This window comes from Eptesicus fuscus, chromosome 18 (genome assembly GCF_027574615.1).
Source record: "Eptesicus fuscus isolate TK198812 chromosome 18, DD_ASM_mEF_20220401, whole genome shotgun sequence".
NCBI classification, from domain to species: domain Eukaryota; kingdom Metazoa; phylum Chordata; class Mammalia; order Chiroptera; family Vespertilionidae; genus Eptesicus; species Eptesicus fuscus.
The window spans coordinates 41,312,183-41,329,104 of NC_072490.1; the positions used below are offsets into that span (position 1 = coordinate 41,312,183).

The 16,922-nt window shown below is 56.9% G+C and overlaps 1 protein-coding gene across 1 annotated transcript; it reads right to left on the minus strand.

Annotated features, from left to right (window-relative positions):
* Nucleotides 1–2,467: 2,467 nt before the first annotated feature.
* LOC129147170 (inter-alpha-trypsin inhibitor heavy chain H4-like) lies at nt 2,468–16,607 on the minus strand. Its single transcript, XM_054708161.1, has 20 exons — nt 16,491–16,607; nt 15,096–15,256; nt 14,116–14,220; nt 13,819–13,981; nt 13,581–13,691; nt 12,947–13,075; nt 12,143–12,259; nt 11,715–11,883; nt 11,504–11,629; nt 11,144–11,325; nt 10,882–11,067; nt 8,653–8,792; nt 8,237–8,391; nt 7,910–7,924; nt 6,535–6,594; nt 6,080–6,265; nt 5,136–5,310; nt 3,309–3,463; nt 3,090–3,186; nt 2,468–2,670 (listed from the first exon to the last, which is right to left on the minus strand). Exons 1-20 carry the CDS (start codon nt 16,578–16,580, stop codon nt 2,601–2,603), a joined length of 2,592 nt encoding a protein of 863 aa, XP_054564136.1. The 5' UTR covers nt 16,581–16,607; the 3' UTR covers nt 2,468–2,600.
* Between the last annotated feature and the right edge of the window lie 315 nt (nt 16,608–16,922).

A 16,922-nucleotide genomic window follows, 5' to 3' on the forward strand; every position in this document is an offset into this window, starting at 1 on the left:
ACTCTTGAGGGAGGGCCACAGGAGACACAGCTCCTGAGTAAACTTGGCAGGTGTCCAGGCTGGGCTGGCAAAAAGGGTCGAGCCCGGGAAAGGACATCCTAAAGTAGGCAAGCCCTGCCTTGTCCTGCCGCTCCAGCTGGCAGCCTAGCCTGGCAGGTTGGCAGAAAGGCAGAGGAGGCCCACAGCCCAAATCTGCCTCTTCCCCTCCCTCAACACAGTCAGGGAGGGCCTCCTTGCAGGCCAATTCCAGGCAGATTCTGTCCTCAACCCAGTCCCACGTCACTCTGGCTGTGCCTCTGATGGCTCCCTGGCTTTCAGGATAGAAATCATGCTCCACTGCAAGGTGCACCCAGCCAGTGCTGGCCTGGCCCTCCCTCTGCACCTCTCCACCGTCCTCCTCACCCCATGCTTCCCTTCCCCTATCCTGACCTCAATCCACAATGTCCCGGCTCTCGGCCCAGTGTCCTTGTCCTCCTTTTCCACTGGGCTGACTTCTCTTTATTCATCAAAACTCAGCCCGAGCCACGCCCCTGTTCAGGAAGCTTCCCGGATCCTCCCCAGCTAGAACAAGAGGACTCCCTCTGGGATCCTTGCAGCACCTGTTCGTTCTTGGGTGGCAGCTGTCACAACAGGCACTGTCTGTCATGGTGCCCACAGCTCTCTGCACAGGACCTGGCCCAAGGAGGTGCTGGAAAGCACTCAGTGAACAAAACAATGAAGAGCATGGACCTACTTCCAATTGTTCACCAAGGCACCTGCCCAGCTGCTGGGCCAGAAAGTCACCCAGGACTCCTCTGCTGTTATACAAACCCCAAAGCAGAGCCCAGCCCAGAGGTGGTGTCCCAGAGGGGTGAGCTTGGCGTGGGCACCCCCGTCTCTCATCTTGGTAGATATTCACAGCTGGCCTCACAGCAAGTCCGACGGAGCCACCAAGGCAGCTCCCTCGTCTCACAGCAACAGCCTGAGACCCCTGCCAGCCGACCAGGCAGATGGAGAGGCAGATGGAGTGTGTCTGTGCGTTTGGCAAACCCGCTGCTGGAGCCCCCAATGGGCCTCTCTTCTGGCCCCTCTAGAGAGACTCACTCAGTAAACACCCTATAGAGCTCAAGAGCTGGGAAAAGGATTCCCCTGAGGATCTGGTTTGCTTCCTCTTATCAAGCAAATGAGCTCATTTTCTGCTTTCCTCTGGCTGCGGGGAAGCTCAGAGCAAAGTTTTGTGCTGCAGCTTCTCCACTAGGGTGTCCCCGACCGCATGTCCCCCAGCTCGGCTCTTCCCTTATTCCCATGGGCTTTGTTTAAAAAAGTTTTTTTTTTAAATCCTCACCCAAGGATATGTTTGATTTATTATGTATGTATGTATGTATGTATGTATGTATGTATTTTTAGACAGAGAGGAAGGAGAAAGAGAAACATCAATGTGAGAGAGAAACATAAATGGGTTGCCTCCTGCATGCGCTCCAACTGGGGATCAAAGCCACAACCCAGGTATGTGCTCTGACTGGGGACTGAACCTGCACCTTTTGGTGTACAGGGTGATGCTCCAACCAACTGAGCTACCTGGGCTCTAAATGTTTATTAAGTACGCTCTGACTGTGCAGGAATTGGGTGGAATCTGGGGGTGACTACCCCTGGGGCATGGATAGGAGAGGATTTAGAGCTGGGGGCCTGGGACACCTCCATGGGACAGACGCTTCCCTCCTGGGATGAGGGCCTCATGTCTGTCTCCTGTCTTCCAGTGCTAGCTTCTTTCCAGGGGGGGAGCCCAGGTGTGAAAATCAAACTGCATCATGCAAGTCCCATTGGAAAGCTTGCTGAGAACTTCTACCCGTTCACTTTTTAATAGAGGTAGGAAGAGTCAAAACTGGTTTCCATGGTCCTAGCTGGTTTGGCTCAGTGGGTGGAGCATCATCCCGAGGACTAAAGGTCCTGGCTTCGATTCCGGTCAAGTGTATGTACCTTGGTTGCAGGGTCGATCCCTGGCCCCAGTCAGGGCACGTGCAGGAGGCAACCTATCAATGTGTCTCTCTCATATCGATGTTTCTCTCTCTGTCTCTCCCCTTCCCTCCACTCTCTCTAAAAATCAATGGAAAAATATATTCGGGTGAGGATTAACAAATGACATGACATGACATGACATGACATGACATGAAAACTGGTTTTTATGGACTGAAACTGAACCTCTGCTCCCAGAGGATGTTTTCCGGCCCAGGGCCCCAAGCGGGGGTCTGGAGTGACATATTACATGGGTGGTTCAATCTCTCTAAATCTTAGTTTCCATCTTACGAAATGAAGGGAGCGGACCAAAAGCTCCTCAGGGAACTATTGGCCACAGGCCTTTGAGGGCTGATCATGGGAAGATTCTAATGTCACATGATGCTAAGTGTTCAGCGGGGGGTTCTACAGCCCTGGGGTTTGGCTGGATGGAACCAGAGACGCCCACTCCCCGATTTACACTACCTTCCTTTATTTGTAATAAGCGGAACTCCCCTCCCCATCACAGTCGAGACCCCACAGGCGGCTGTGGTCACAGGAGGATAGCCATCTGCACACAGTGGGGTGGCATTGGGGTTGGTGGGTGGGTATAACTCCTGCCATCAGGACTATAGCTCAACAGACCAGCAGGAAATCTCTGTTCCTGGGGTCCCCTCTTGGTAATCCAGCTTGAGCTTTCTGGAATGGATAGACAAGACAGACATATGGGTGGTTAGCAAATCTCAGGTGTGGTGGGAAGAGAGGGAGAGAGCTGGGGACGGGCAAGTGGAAGGTGGAGTTTCAGGGCCCCTTAGCATTCCCTCCAGCACAGGCTGACAAGGCCCAGTCACCCAAGGGCACCCAGTTGTCCAGGGTCCAGGACTCTGAGACTTCAGGGAGTTTGCTAATGCCCCCAACTCACCCTTAGTGATCTCTAGATGGGGTGTTTTCTGTGGGTCTGAGTTGACCATTTTTGTGGGGTCACACTGAGGGCTGGGTCAGACATGTCTAAAGCATCAACCTTTCACCTGACTATCTCTAGTTCCCAGGCATGGACAGGGGAGTGGAGGCCCCCAGGGACCAGCTCTAAGCCTCCTGGCCTGTTTGTGTGGAGTCACCTGGTGGCATTGAAGTCAAACCCATGAGCCCTCAGTGTTCGCTTGCTGTCATCTGTGGCATCTGGGGGTCCCCAGAGCACGCCCCGGTAAAAGCGGCCTGAGAGACAAAGGGTGGTCAGTGAGGGGTGAAGACACGGGGACTGGGAGACACAAGGCACTGCCTGTTCCCAGGCAGAGGTGGATGGAGGATGCCCTGAGCCAGGGTCATGGGCAGCATACCAAGGATCCCGTCGACGTGGCTGGAGAAGCGGTCAGTGTCCCGCAGAAGCAGCCGAAGCCCCTGCCCAGGGCCGTCCCAGGACAGCAGGTCGATGGTCACTTTGTCTGGGCTGCTGAGCAGCAGGAGCCCCGCCTTGTCCATGGTCATCGTGAGGCTGTGGGGAAACATAGGCTCCTGAGAGCAAGGTAGGCATGCAGACACCCTCAGGGGACCCTGGCAGTTGGGGTGGGATGGGTGGGGACACCCCTGTTGTGGCCTTGGGTGGGAAGTCCATTACATATTCCGAGCCTCAGTTTTCTCCTTAGCAACTGGGACCAAAGTTAATTTAATAATATCTGGTGATCCCAGCATTTATCCAACAAAGTAACGGTTCCTTTCCCTCTGTTGTCTTAGATTTGGTTCCCCGCAAATTCCTTTGATATGATTCTGGGGGTATCGGACACATTCTGCCGGAGCCACTTGCCCTTGATGATCAGTGTTTACTTGTATGTTTAACATGTAGAAGGGCAAGTCTCTTCTGATTCTATCCCCGTCTTCTTTACTTAAAATAATCTCTGACAGGCTTACCTTTTTGGTTCTCTTAGGAATGTTAGGCTCCTTTGAGGAAGTTGAACAAGACCCTGCTGGTACTCTGAGGTTACCTTAAAGGGGCCTGCACTAAGTTTCCACTGTCTCCACGAGACTCACTACAGGAGGTGTGGTCTGGTTTTCTGCACGGAGATCTGTAGCTCGTGAAAGTGTGTGGAGCCTGGCACTATGACTAAGGAGCTCTTTACCCCATCTTCTGGTGCGCATGTATTTATCAGACAACAGGAAACTTGAAGACCTTTTATGAAATGGGGAGATTTTCAGGTGAGCCCTCAGGTTTGCCAGGTGCTCCCTCACTTGTCAGGTGCAAACCAGGCTCCACTGAGGGGCTCAGTTAGGGGGATGGACGAGGCTCTTTGTACTCAGCACAGGCTGGGACCAGAGGGGCTGTGCTCCCAGAGGGCCCGAGCCTCGGCCTCACTCCAGGCCCCTCGTGACTTCTGCACCCGGAGAGCTGCCTCTGGAAGGCTCGATGGTCAGGCAGCCCCACCCAGAGAGGTCGCCATCCACCTCTGTGACCTGCCCGCAGCCAGGTGTTGGGTGGACACTCTCCTCCTCAGAGCGTCAGGAGTGCGCTAAGAGAGACTTTCCTAACTTCCCCTGGTGCAGTGCCTTCCAGCTCCTCACTGTTGTCATCATTCCCTCCCCACGGAGACAGCTGCCCTCCGGCATGCCCCGTGGGCACCACCCTTCTAACGAGCAAAGTGCTCCCTGTCACCTCCCTCATTGGGTCTCCCCTTAGCCTCCAACTCCGGCTTGGGGTGATTCTCCCCAGGTATGAGTGAGGAAACTGAGGCTCAGAGGGTCTAAGCATCCTGCCCAGGGTCACACACGATTAGCAGCAATGTGGCTCCAACCCACATTGTCCCCTGCATGGGGGAGGGACATGGTTAGGTGTGGTCATTCCGACAGGGAAGCCCACATCTGGTCCACCTGGAGTCCCAGGCCACGGAGACCTGCATGTGTGGTGGCCAATGAAAGGTCTGTGGGGGTATGTATGAGTGTAAGGGTCAGTGCTCAGGGGCATGACCGTGTGTGAGCAGCCAGGTCCCCGGGACAACCGCTGGTGCCCCCAGAGAAGAAGAGGTCTGGCTCTGCCCAACCGGTGGGGCGGCCCCTGCAGAGGACTCATGCCCAAGCACTTCATCCCCAAGCCTGTGGCCTCAGGCCAGCGGTCAGCACTGTCACTGGCTCACGTAGCCTCAGAGGTCACTGCTGGTACCCAGCCAGCGGCTTACCCAGGCATCACCACGAACAGCGTCTCCTTCCACTTGTACTCAGAGCTTCTTCGGCCCCGAGTCACTACCACGTGCTCAGGGGACACATGGACCTGCAGCTGGGGATTCTTGAAAGTCACCTCGATCTGTGAGAACTGGGCCTTCTTCATCTTATACTCTCCAGTCACCTCGAGTCCTGAGAGAGCCGAGAGCAGAGGTCAGAGGCATGGCCCGGCTGGGCACTGGCCTGCACAGGAGGCGCTCTCTGATTATGTCCTCCCCCAGAACTGTCCTTCACCAGCCCCCTCCTCACTGCCCTTTGCCCAGCATTCCCTCACACTGGAGTCTGGTTTCCACAATCTTTTCTCTCATCCCTTGGTTGCATTTGACTTTGGAAGGGCCACAAACCCTCAGTGATGGACAGGTTCAGATGAGCCCTCTGAGAAGGGAGATGGGGTCTGAGGTCCAGGAACCTTTAGAAAGCGCTGTAGTGCGCCTGGCCCTGAGCTAGGGGCCATGGCCAAGAGTGAGATGGAAAATCAGCAGTCCCCGCACTCTGGGAGCAAACAGACACTAGGCCTGATGTGTGGAGGTGGGAGACCGTGTGTGAGCATCCCTGAGTGCTGTATGTTCCCACGTCTCATGTGACATCTCAGCTCAACCAGTATGACCCTTCTGGGCGGTGGGGAGCAGGTCTGGTCAGCACCCTCCCACCTCTTACATTCCACTCCTCCATACTCTCTGAGGTCCCACTACTTCTTTCAGGGCTCTGGGCTTCTGTTAACCTCTGCCTCTCCCTAGTAACCCCCACTTGTCTGCCAAGGCCCAGTCACTCCCGTGTGACCCCGTGCAGCCTCATACGTCCCTCTATCAGCCCTGGCCTCCCCTTCTGGGCTTTTGCCTCTAGGTCACTTTGGGCACTGCCTGCAGAGGGTTTCTCTGGAAGGTGACTGGTCAGGCCTCACCTTGGTCAGGGTCTGAGAGCAGGAGTAATGATGGCCCCGGGGTGCGCTTGATGTCCACGCAGAGCTGGTCCCCGCTCTGCCCAGGCAGAGGCAGGATGACGGTGGGAGCCTGGATGGGGGCTGGGGAAGCAGATGTGGTTGCTGGGGCAGGCAGAACCATCTGGAGGGCAGCGATGGGAAGGGGGGCTGCGGAGGGCAGGCAACTTACCTGGTGGTGGGGCTGTAAGGCTTGTTTCTGAAAGAATAAGTCTTTGTTTAGGCATCCTCTTCCTCAGAGTTTGGGGGCAGGGGAAACGGAAGGATGTGATAGTGTATGGGTGTGTCCAGGGTTCCTTCTCCACTTCAACATTGAGAAACCATGTAACAGGTTCCTAGAGACCCCCAGGGCTCTCCATCCCAGGGTCTCCCTGCTCTAGGGCCATCGTCCACTCAGGGAATCTGGTCTGGGGGCCTACCTTCCATTGTTTCGTCCACGTAATCAAGCACTGTAATAGGACCATCAGTGGAGAAAGATGCTAGAATTGGCCAGAAACAGAAAGGGAGAAGGCAGTCAGGATTCAGAGCAATCAGCATGCCTCCAGCCATCCCTGCCACCTGCCACCCCCCAAGCTCCAGCCCTGCGACCCCTGTCCCTCATACACCCAGCCTAGGAGAGCACACTTTAGGAATATCACTGAGGAGACAGCGTCCAGCTGGTGTTGTGGCTGGGTCTCAATCCAGCCTGGAGGTCAGACACAGCTCATGGGGCCACTCCTAGCTTTGGGAATGGTGGGAGCCTTGCCTTTCTAGAAGGTTCCATGCTGAGCCAGCCTCCAGAGTGTAATGAGTCTGGTTCAGTGAAAATACATGACACACTACTTCATGTCAAGCCCCACAGTAACTGTCTCTGGTCTGTGCCCAGCCCTGTGCAGGTGCTTGCTCTCATCCAAGTCTACAGGCAGGCTTACCTATCCCCGTGAGGAAATGAGGTCAGAAAGTGGCTTACCTCTCCCGCTCAGTAGCCTCGGATCCGGATCCGATTTAGATAATGGATTAGGATAATGAGAAGAAATACGAAGTCCACGTGGTTCGTGGACGAGCCATTGATGAACTGGAGCGAACGGGGAACCTGCACCTTTAGAAAAGTTGTCACCTGCAGTCTTTGCTCAAGAGAAGGCATGGGGCTCTGGGACCCACCCCGGGAGACGGATGTAGAGAGGGCAGAGGGCTCCCTTCCCACACCCACCACTCTGAGAGCCTCTCCCCGTACAACCCGGAGAAACTCAAAGCTGGGAAAAGGAACCTTCTTGAAGTCCTCCCCGCTGGGATATCAGTCACTCCCAACTACCTTGTCCCCTGAAGTTTCTTCTGCCAATAACAAAAGGTCCTGCATGGCTGCCTCCTAATCACACACACCTGAACTGAGACCCAGCCCAGCCATCAGCCAGGTGAGCCAAGCAAGCCACTCACCCACAGTCAGGGCAGAGCCCAGCCTGTGGCCAGGGTCAAGGTTCTGTCAATATCCCCTCCCACTACCTCCCCTCCTTTGCTACCTGGTAATACGGGCCCTGTGTGTCCCATGGCTCCATGTCTGAAGACAGTGCGACCTGGAAATCAGAGAGACCTGGGTGTGCATCCATCTGGAAGGGGACTGTGCCCCTAGCGCCAGGACAGCCAATATCTGAGCGAACAGGTGACTAAAGCACCAATGTGCTTGGGCAGACAATGCCCCCTCCTGGCAGCAGGCTGGGCTGGAGAGGCCTTGGCCAGCAACTCTGTGGGACTGGGGTCCGAGGTCCTGATACTGCCACCCGTCACCAACACCAGCCTTTGAAGGTATTAGGCCCTTACCTGAGGGAACGTTTTCTGGATAAAACAAAAAGAGAAGGGAGAGAAAGAGAGTGAGTGAGAGAGGGAGGGAGATACTATCGGGGACGTTTTCATACATTTGAAGTGCTTATTTAACCTTGCTTCCCAACCCCAGCACTGCATAGCTGCAGTGAATTTGGGAGACCTGGCCTTAGTTTCCTCATCAATGATATGGGAAGCACCTCCTGGGGGTCCTGGGAGTCTGGGTGGCAGGGTTAGGGTCTTGGTCAGGATGCGGGGCAGGGGGTAGGGAGAAGACTGGGTCCAACTCTGCTGCCACGGAGGCTAGGAGCCCACTCTCACACCCACCACTTTCCACGGGCTTCTCAGCAACTTGAGACTGGTCTTGGCCTTCCGGTTTGGTGACCACCATGGACGTGAGGGGGGTGACAAAGCTATAGTTCAGCGACAAGCCCAGAGCTTGGGTCTCCAGGGCCTGCTTATCAGCATCAGACGCAGAAACCCTGCAGGTAGAGAACATCAGAGGCCCAGCAGGTCCCTGGATGCCTAGCTCCATTCTCCCTCCCTTCCAGACCCTTGGGGGTGAGGGGCGGGGTCCCTACTGGGAGAGTCTGGAGCTCAGACACCACACCATGACCCTGCCCCCCCTCCATACAGAGGACATGCCCAGGCCACCTGTGCTGTCCCACCCATGAGGACCTTGGGAAGACATTGAGGCCGTGTGTGGCCGCCCCAGCAGGCCCTTGGGGGTGCAGGCCACCCACATTCGCTCCAGCAGTTGGTGGATGGTCAGGTACGCCCAGAGTCTCTCCATGAAGCCGTGGAAGATGTACTTGGGCTGTCGGAACTCCTCTTCCTGCTTTGCCACCTGGGACTCCATTTGGAAGGTGATGTTCTCCGTGGGCTGGAAAGAGGGGCCCAGCCAGGCGGCAGCAGTGAGGGCCTGACGCCCGCACCTGGCCTGGCGCATCCCAGCACTTCCATGAGGATCCTAGTTGGGACTGGGCAGGTCCCCTGGATTGGCTGTGAGGACTGCATTCCCTTCGAACACGCGGGGAACAGGGAGGCAGTTTAGGGGTGGAAGGGGCTCAGCCACAGAGCCTCCAAGGATGAGAAGGACGTGGAGAGAAAGGTAGAAAGTATCACAGGTGCAAAGCCAGGAACTCAGATCAGGTGCAGCTTTTGGGAAGAAGGAAAATGAGGACGGGATCTGGACCCCAGGCCAGTGCAGCAGCAGCAGCAAATGCAGTTTAAAGCAGACAGGGTCCCAAGACGGCCCACCCCAAAGGTGGAGACGCTGGGGACAGAGAGACAAGTGCCTTCCCCAGCAGTCATGGCAGAGTTGGAAAGAGATCTCAGGCTTTGATAGGGTTTGGAGCCCCATGTACCCCATTAAGCTGCCCCTTGACCAAGCTTGTGCTCTGCTGGGACCAGGCACTGTCCAGTGGTGACAGCGACACATGTGCCCAAATTTTAGAAGGACTGCTGCTTCCTTCCCCGGGGTGGGGCATCCTGGTCTCAGGCTGACCTGGCCAGCACCCTGGGACGTGGGGCCTGAGGGAAGACAAACTCCAGCCTTTCCTGTCACAATTGCCCGGCGGCCAAAAGCCTTTGCGATGTGGATCAGACCCCATCCCCGCTGCTGGAGACGCCCCCCTCTGTCTCTCACCAGAGCCGGGCCTCCCACACCTTTGTCACCGGCAGGCCACCTGCACAAATGCCCTATCCACCTGCACAGCTATCTATTCGATGGTTTTCCTTAAGTGAACGTTAAATAGACTAACACTCTCCACTTGGCCTCATACCAAGCAATACGACCAGGGAAGTCCTACGTCTGGGGTTGGAGTTACATTTCTCAGAAGATACATTAGGATAAACACATAATTACTCAAACAATGGCATGTGTGACTCTCCCTAGTCACCCTGGGTTCCGCACTTTGGGAACTCCCAGCCACCAGGATAACACCGGCAGCTAACACGTGTGGAATGTTTACCCTGGGCCAGATGTTAATCCCACGGCAGTCTCCCAAGCTGGTAAGATGACCGATTCTCATTTTCACACGGGAGCAAACGGAGGCACAGGGAGATGCGGTGAAATCCCCAGGCCTCACCCCTCGGAGGTGGCAAAGAGGGGGTGCAAGCCTGGCTCTGGTCACCTGCATGCACTGCTCATTGTGACACGTGCCACTTCTCTGAGACTCAGGCCTGTCGCAGTGTGCCCGCCTGCCATGCGTGCCCGAGACATTCCTCCATCACTTCACCATCTGGTTCTGCCACCTCCTACTCATCCCACCGTCGCAGCTGAGTCCTGCCCAGGAAGCTCTCCCGGACCTCCAGGTCAGGTTGGGGCTCCCGTGCTGCTCCCCTAAGTGCCTGGGTTCATCCTCTCAGGGACACCCCAGCCTCTGGGTCTTTCCTTGTGTGACGATTTACCAACGACTGTCCCACGAGGGCAATCCCTAGGGCCCAGGAAGGTTCTGGCTCAGGGCAGCTGCTCAGATTCTCTGTGTGGAATGAGGGGTCCCCTGCGGCACAGAGGCAGGGAGAACTGGGCAAGGAGAGGGCACCATGGGATGAGCTGGGGTGAGTCTTGCCTGGGCTGCAATGGGCCCCAGGGCAAGTAGGTCCTCAGTCTGCTCATCTGTGAAGTGGGAGCAGCCCTCCCTGCCTGACTGCAATCTCAGAGGGCTGGTGGAGGACAGAGGGATGTCAAACCCAGTGCCCTAGGGCACAGCAGCAACACTGACTGACTACGGAGTGCCTACCACGTGCAGGCAAGCTCAGGTGCTCTCAGGAGAGTCAGGACATTATCTCATTGAATCCCCACCACCAGCCATGCAGTGGGGACTGAGGTCATCCATGGTGGCAGGGGGCACTTTGTAACGTGCCCAAGGTCAGTCGGCCGGAGTCTGACAGGGCTGCAGTTTGAACCCAGCCCCTCTGAATGCCTGCTGCAGCCACCCTTCCACGCCGGGATGGCCGGCCACACTCACCAGCTGCCCGCTGACTTTGGCGGAGAGCACCTCAGGGCTCTGGGCCCGGAGCTTCCCGGCCACCACCATCTCGGAGCCCTTGAAGAACAGCCGGAAGCTGTCCTGCGTGACCTCCTCCACGGCATTGCCTGGGTACTCGAAGGTCACTGCGGTCAGCAGGGGGTTGGCCACCTCCTGGTAGAAGTCCTGCAGAGTGGGGGATGTCACCAGGGCCGGGCAGGGTCATCCCAGACTCACCCAGCCCTCAGGGGTAGGCTGGCACCTGCAGCTGCAGGGCGGAGTCCGAGTCCTCGTAGATGCGCCGAGCCAGGCCGCCGTTGTCCAGCGCCAGCTTCTCCAGGAAGGCGTAGCTGACGTCGAAGCCAAAGCCCAGGCAGAAGAGGCTGTGCTGACCGCCTATGGCCTCCTGCACATTCTTCTGGATCACCGTGGGGTTGGTCTCGCCTGGACCCAGCGTTTTGGGGCAGGAGTGAGAAAACAGGGATTTGCTCAGGGGATATTTGGAATCTCAGAGCCAGAGAGGCCTCAGGGACCCCTCGCTTCCCCAGGTTCCACAGCAAGCCAGGATGGAACCCTAGCAATGCCCCTGGCCATGTGCCCTGGAGTTGGGCTGTGCCCTCACCCACAGTGGGGTCGCCATCAGTGAGGAGGAGGAGAAGGGACACGCTCCCTGAGGGCAGCTGCTCCTCCCGGGTGGCTGTCTCCAGCAGCTGCACGGCCATCAGCATCGCATCGTTGATATTGGTTCCTGAGGGGCACACACTCTCAGGATGCCTCTCAGGCGGGGCTCGTGCCCGGAAGACCTCACCCTGCAGGGCTGCCCTGGTGCTCACCTCCATGAGCCTTGATGCTGTTAGCGTATTTCTTGGCCTCCTCCACGTTCTGGGTCGAAGCTGGCACCAGCGATGGCTTCCACTGGGTTGCTTCCCCGCTGAAGCTAATGAGGTTGAAGTGGTCTTCGGGCCTGAGGTCCTCTAGGATCTTGATGAGGGCTTCCCGAGTCTGTCAGGGGAAGGGGAAATGAGGTGGGTGTCTCTGGGGGTCCTCCTTGGGGGTTGATGTTCCCTTGAGCTGCACCCCCAGGCCACACCTGCAGGGGGCACATGGTGAATGCTCCAGGGGCAGGACCAGTTCTGACCTAGGTCTCTGGATGCCTCCTACCCACGAAGTTGGAGGAGGGAGGGTCTGCCTGCTAGACCAGAGCTGACTGTGTGAGGCAGCTGAGAGTTTTCAGGGCCCTGCCCTGGCCTATGGTACCCACCTGCTGGATTTTCTTGCCCATCATGGAGCCACTCGTGTCGATGACGAAGATCACATTCTTGGGTATCATGGACAGACCCTCGGGGGCAAAGTAGTGCACAAAGTAGCCATTCTCGATCTATGACCAGAATGAGACACTCCCCAGGTGATGAGAGCTGCAGCCCTGCCCTGCCCCACCCCACCCCCTTACCCCAAATCCCCTGGTCCCCATAGGCTCTTCATTTTAAGGTCCTCTGTCACAGTCCCACTGCTAACCTCCTCAAATTCTCGCCATCTTTTTTTAAAAAATCGTTATTGTTGAAAGTATTACAGATGTCCCTCTTTTTCCCCCACTGACATCTTCTAGTCTGCCACCCCCTCCAGTCCTTCACCACCCTTTTGTCTGTGTCCAGGGTTATGCACATATGCATACAAGTCCTTTGCTTGGTCTCTTCCCACTCACACCCCGCCTCGCCCCCTGCATTCCTCACCAACTCTTAGCACTCAGTCTAGCTACCCTTTTGCTGAAACCTTCCCAGCTATGCACGACCCACTAGAACTCTACTCCACTTTGCCTCCTGTTCGTTTGAATCGCTGAGGCAGTTTAGAGGTAATAAACCTTCTTTAGCAGATGAAACTTTTCTGCCTCGGAAAGGGAATTCTTTCAGGGACAGCAGAACGAAACTGCGTGTTTTCTGGCTGTTGCCCTTGGTGCACACCGACAGGCAGGAGCAGTTTTTGGCCTTTTCTTCTCCAACAGCCAGGCTCAGGCTCCTGAGGATGGAGGGATTTCCTGGTTATTCTGCTCTCCCTGGAGCCCACGCACCTGAATGGAGCCTCCAGAGAGGGTGCGGTTCACATCATAGCGGACGATGAAGTCGCCATCCACGACCGTGTCCTGTTGCTTCGCAGACTTCTGTTGCTGGGAGAGCGTCGGCTTGAATCGGATGTGAGCCTAGAGGGACGACCGACTGGGCTGATGTTGGGGAGCAGCGAGGCCACGCTCACACCCCTCACCCCAGCTGAGCATCGCCCAGATGGGAATTCCACCTTATGTCAAATGCCAGGGAACTTTCTCTCAGGCTGGGCTGCCAGGTGGACGGCCTCAGAACAGTGGATGGGTGTGAGCCAGGAGCCTCAGCTCTGGAGCCGTGCCAGCAGAGCCTGGGCTGAGGATGTGTGCGATCCAGCCTCCGCCTTTCCCCCTGGTCTTGGGCCCCTCAGGTCAGTGTCCTCTCCCAGGCGCCCCCTAACCTCAGGTTCAAACCAGCACCCGCCTTCCTCCTCTAGGCCTTGCCCTCCTCATCTGCCACATGTCAGCGCAGACCCAGAGACCTCAGAAGCCCGCCAGCTGAGAGGTTCTGCCCAATTGTCCCGCTCTCTGGAGATCCAGGCTCACCGGCCTGCCTGAAGACAGGCCCCTCGGTACCCGCACCTCCCACCCGCTGTGGCAGGCCCACCTTGGTCTGGTTCTGTGAGACGGTGAGGGCGTCTGCAAGCTCATTGGTCATGAAGGTGCTCTCTGTCTCCAGAAAGCTGATGCCCTGAGGCTCGAAGATGTGAATGTCCATCTGGAAGAAGAAATGGGTCACTGGCTTAGCCAGGAGCCAGGGCTGGCCTCTCAGGAGGGCAGGAGGGCCACCCTCAGCAGCACCGGGTCCTCTAGGAGGCCTCCTGGGAGGAGGCAGTTCCAGGTACCTGCAGGTGCTTGACCAGCTGCTGGGGCTGGACTTTCAGCAGCAGCTCATACACTCCCAGACGCCGCTTGAGCAACTCCTCGTACACCAGCTCGAAGGTGACCTTGGCAGCGGGAGCCACGCTGACCGATACCTGGAACTGCTCCATCTTTCTCCCAGTGGCCCTGGGGGAGGAGGGCATCAGGCCTATTCCTCCAGACCAGGTAGGGTATGGACACTGGAGGCAGAAGCAGAACTAAAGGCAGGGACAACTTCTGCCCCATCCCCACTGGGGTCTCCCACACCCCCTTGGGCTCACTTGACGAGGCCAGCGCTCTCCCCCCTGGCCACAGCCGCGCTGTACTGCTCCTGGGCTGCATCCTTCTGCTTGATGTTCCCTGGGTACGTCACACCGTCGATGATCCTGGTGCAGGAGGGTGGGTGCTGTTGAGATCCTGGTGGTGGTGGTGAGGGGGCTCCCTGCAATCCCCACCTCCTCCAGGGAGCCTCTCTGGGACTTGCTGTGCCTCCTATTAGAGTGACTCCTACCTTTACAGGGACCTCACCCGTTTATCATGCACCTACTGTGTACAAGACTGTGCAGGACCCTGGGTAAGGGCCAGCAGCCTTGCAAGGTGTGCCAGGCCTCCATCTACCCTGAGGCACGCACAACGTAAGTGAACATTCGTTTTACTGAACGGACAGGAGAGGAAGGTTGCAGAGGAGGCAGGGCTGAGCTAAGTCCTGGCCTCTCTTCTCCCTTCTGCTCTGGCCCCACATTCCAACTGCCCCTCCCCCTCATAGCCTGTCCCAGAGGAACCTGCAGGTGCTTTCTGAGCTGCGTGTGCACCCAGACCTGTGCCCAGCTGTGTGGGGCAGGCTGGGGAGGAGGAAGATGACAGGATCCCAGTTCAGTGGGAGACACAGGGCTAAAAGGCTTGAACCCTCTTCCTACCAGCGCAGGGCAGGGAGGAATGCAGAGGTGGGTGGAGAGAGGGGTGAAAGGAGGAAGGGATGGACAGATGGAATATGGATGGAGGGAGGGAGGGATGGGGGATGGAGGAAGAGAGAGAAGGAGGGAGGGGTGGAGGGATGAAAAGAGGAAGGAAGGGAGTGGGCTTTGGGTGGAACAACTCTGAGAATAAGTTCCTGATAAAGCCTCTGGTTCCCTGTGCTGCCTGCAGGTGGAGTGCACACACCTCCTGTCAGCAGGAGGCCCTCTCTCCTGAGGGACAAGCAGGGAGGGGATGGCAGTGCTGGATGGGGATGGGACACGGAGGTGGGCGGGAAGGCACCTACATGGAGAAGTTGGTGATGAAGGCTTTCTTGGGCAGCTCCATCTGGAAGGTGGCCTCCTGTATGGAATCCGCTCTGTTGACCACCCTGCTGGTGATGACCGTGTGGGCAAACCGGGAGGAGACCCTGGAGTCCACAGTGAGGCTGTAGATGTCGATGGCATTCTGGACCAGTGAAGGAGGAGGGGGTACTGTCTCAATGCCAGCCCTGCTTGGAGCAATGCTCTTCAAGAGTCGGGTACTGACCTAGGTCCCAAACCAAGCCCTGGCCCTACCCCCACTGAGAGATGGATGCCTCAGGCAAAACCCCGTGAGGCATTTCACATGTGGCTCTTTCTCTCAAATAAGAGGCAGCTCTGTGCTCCATTCCCCACCCTACACTGCCAGGGCAGGGACCAGTCTGTCAACACAGGGGATGGAAGGTGGAGCCTGAGCCCCAGTGTGTCTGGGAAGGGACTCGCACTTTTCCAGGCCCTGGTTGGGATCAGGAAGGTCAAGGTCTTAGCTCTGAACAGTGCAAGGGCAGCAAACAAGTTCTTTGATTTCTGGCGACCAGAAATGGAGGAACACAGCTCCTGCCAGTCTCCACAGGGGCCTCCAGGAGCTGGGAGAATCTGGAGGTGACCAGGGTCTAGTCTCTAAGAGCTGGGAACATTCTTTGCCCCCTTTCCCTGCAACCGTGGGCCCCACCCCCCGTGGCCCTGCCCTGCAGCACAGGCTGGGCCCTGCAGAGACGGTCAGTTCCCAAAGGTCACTGACCCAGGCACTTGCTCTTTGACCCAGGTCAAAGGTTCGCATGTGCTCACATAAGAAGCCTTACACATCTCCTGCCAGCCTGCATACGACACACTTGTGTACATGCCAGCTCTGTTCACCTGCACACCCAGCCTAGCGGAGGTGGGTGCCTGGCTGAGCGGCTTCTTACACACGTGAGTGTCTGCTCTGTGCCAGGCACTGTACTAAGCACTTCATAGTGTTACAGGTTCCATCTTCACAACAAACCTCTCAATAGGGTCTGTTATCATCCTGCTTCACAGATGAGGAAAGGGAGACAGGAAGCATCATTACCTTGAGGCCATTCAGCCAGGGAGAAGGCAGCTGGGCTAACCATCCCCACTCGCACCCTCCCCCCCCACTGCCGGCCTCCAGGGGCAACTTGCTGACCTGCAATTCCCCACCTGGAACATGGGAATAGGATCACCCCTTCTAGGGAATGGGGAGGGGGAGAGGGTGTCCATAAAGCCCTCGGGACATGCCTGGTGGATGGTCAGCACCAGTTTTTGCATACACACACATCCGTGCTCATTTGCACGCTCACCCTCACACAGGCTCTCACTCACTCACCAGCTCATACCACTCACACTCCGGTGCGCACACAGGTGCCCGAGGCACCCGCTACCTTTTGGGCACGGGTGGTCTGGAGGACAGCCAGCAGCGGCAGCAGGACCAGCACGATGGCACAGGCGCGGGCAGAGGCTCGGGGCTTCATTTGGGCTCCGGTGCCTGGCAGGCTGCTTCTGAACGAGAGAGAAAGGGGGAATGAATTAGTAACCTGCTTGCTGCTCCGCCCCTCCGGGGGCAGGTTCCGGGAAATTGGGATCTACAAGCCAAAACCTGCAGTGGACTCAGATAAGCAGGCCAACTGCGAATGTCCTGTGGACCTTGGCTGGGGGCAGACACATGTACAATAAGTCTTCAGTGTCATCAGGATAGGTTCTTGGAAACGGCAACTTTAAGTGAAATGACGTATACCTGGGAAACGTGCTCAGTTCCTGTGGCATATTTCTGGTCACAAAAACATCACCAAACTTCTAAATAAAAATCCAAAATG

What these genes read in the sequence shown, in the direction of transcription:
- LOC129147170 (XM_054708161.1), bottom strand. Translation starts at nt 16,580, where the DNA reads ATGAAGCCCCGAGCCTCTGCCCGCGCCTGTGCCATCGTGCTGGTCCTG. An exon ending in CCACGTCGACGGGATCCTTG is followed by an intron (nt 3,187 to 3,308) that starts GTATGCTGCCCA and finishes TTTGTCTCTCAG; the next exon opens with GCCGCTTTTACCGGGGCGTG. An exon ending in TTTGACTTCAATGCCACCAG is followed by an intron (nt 2,671 to 3,089) that starts GTGACTCCACAC and finishes TATCCATTCCAG; the next exon opens with AAAGCTCAAGCTGGATTACC.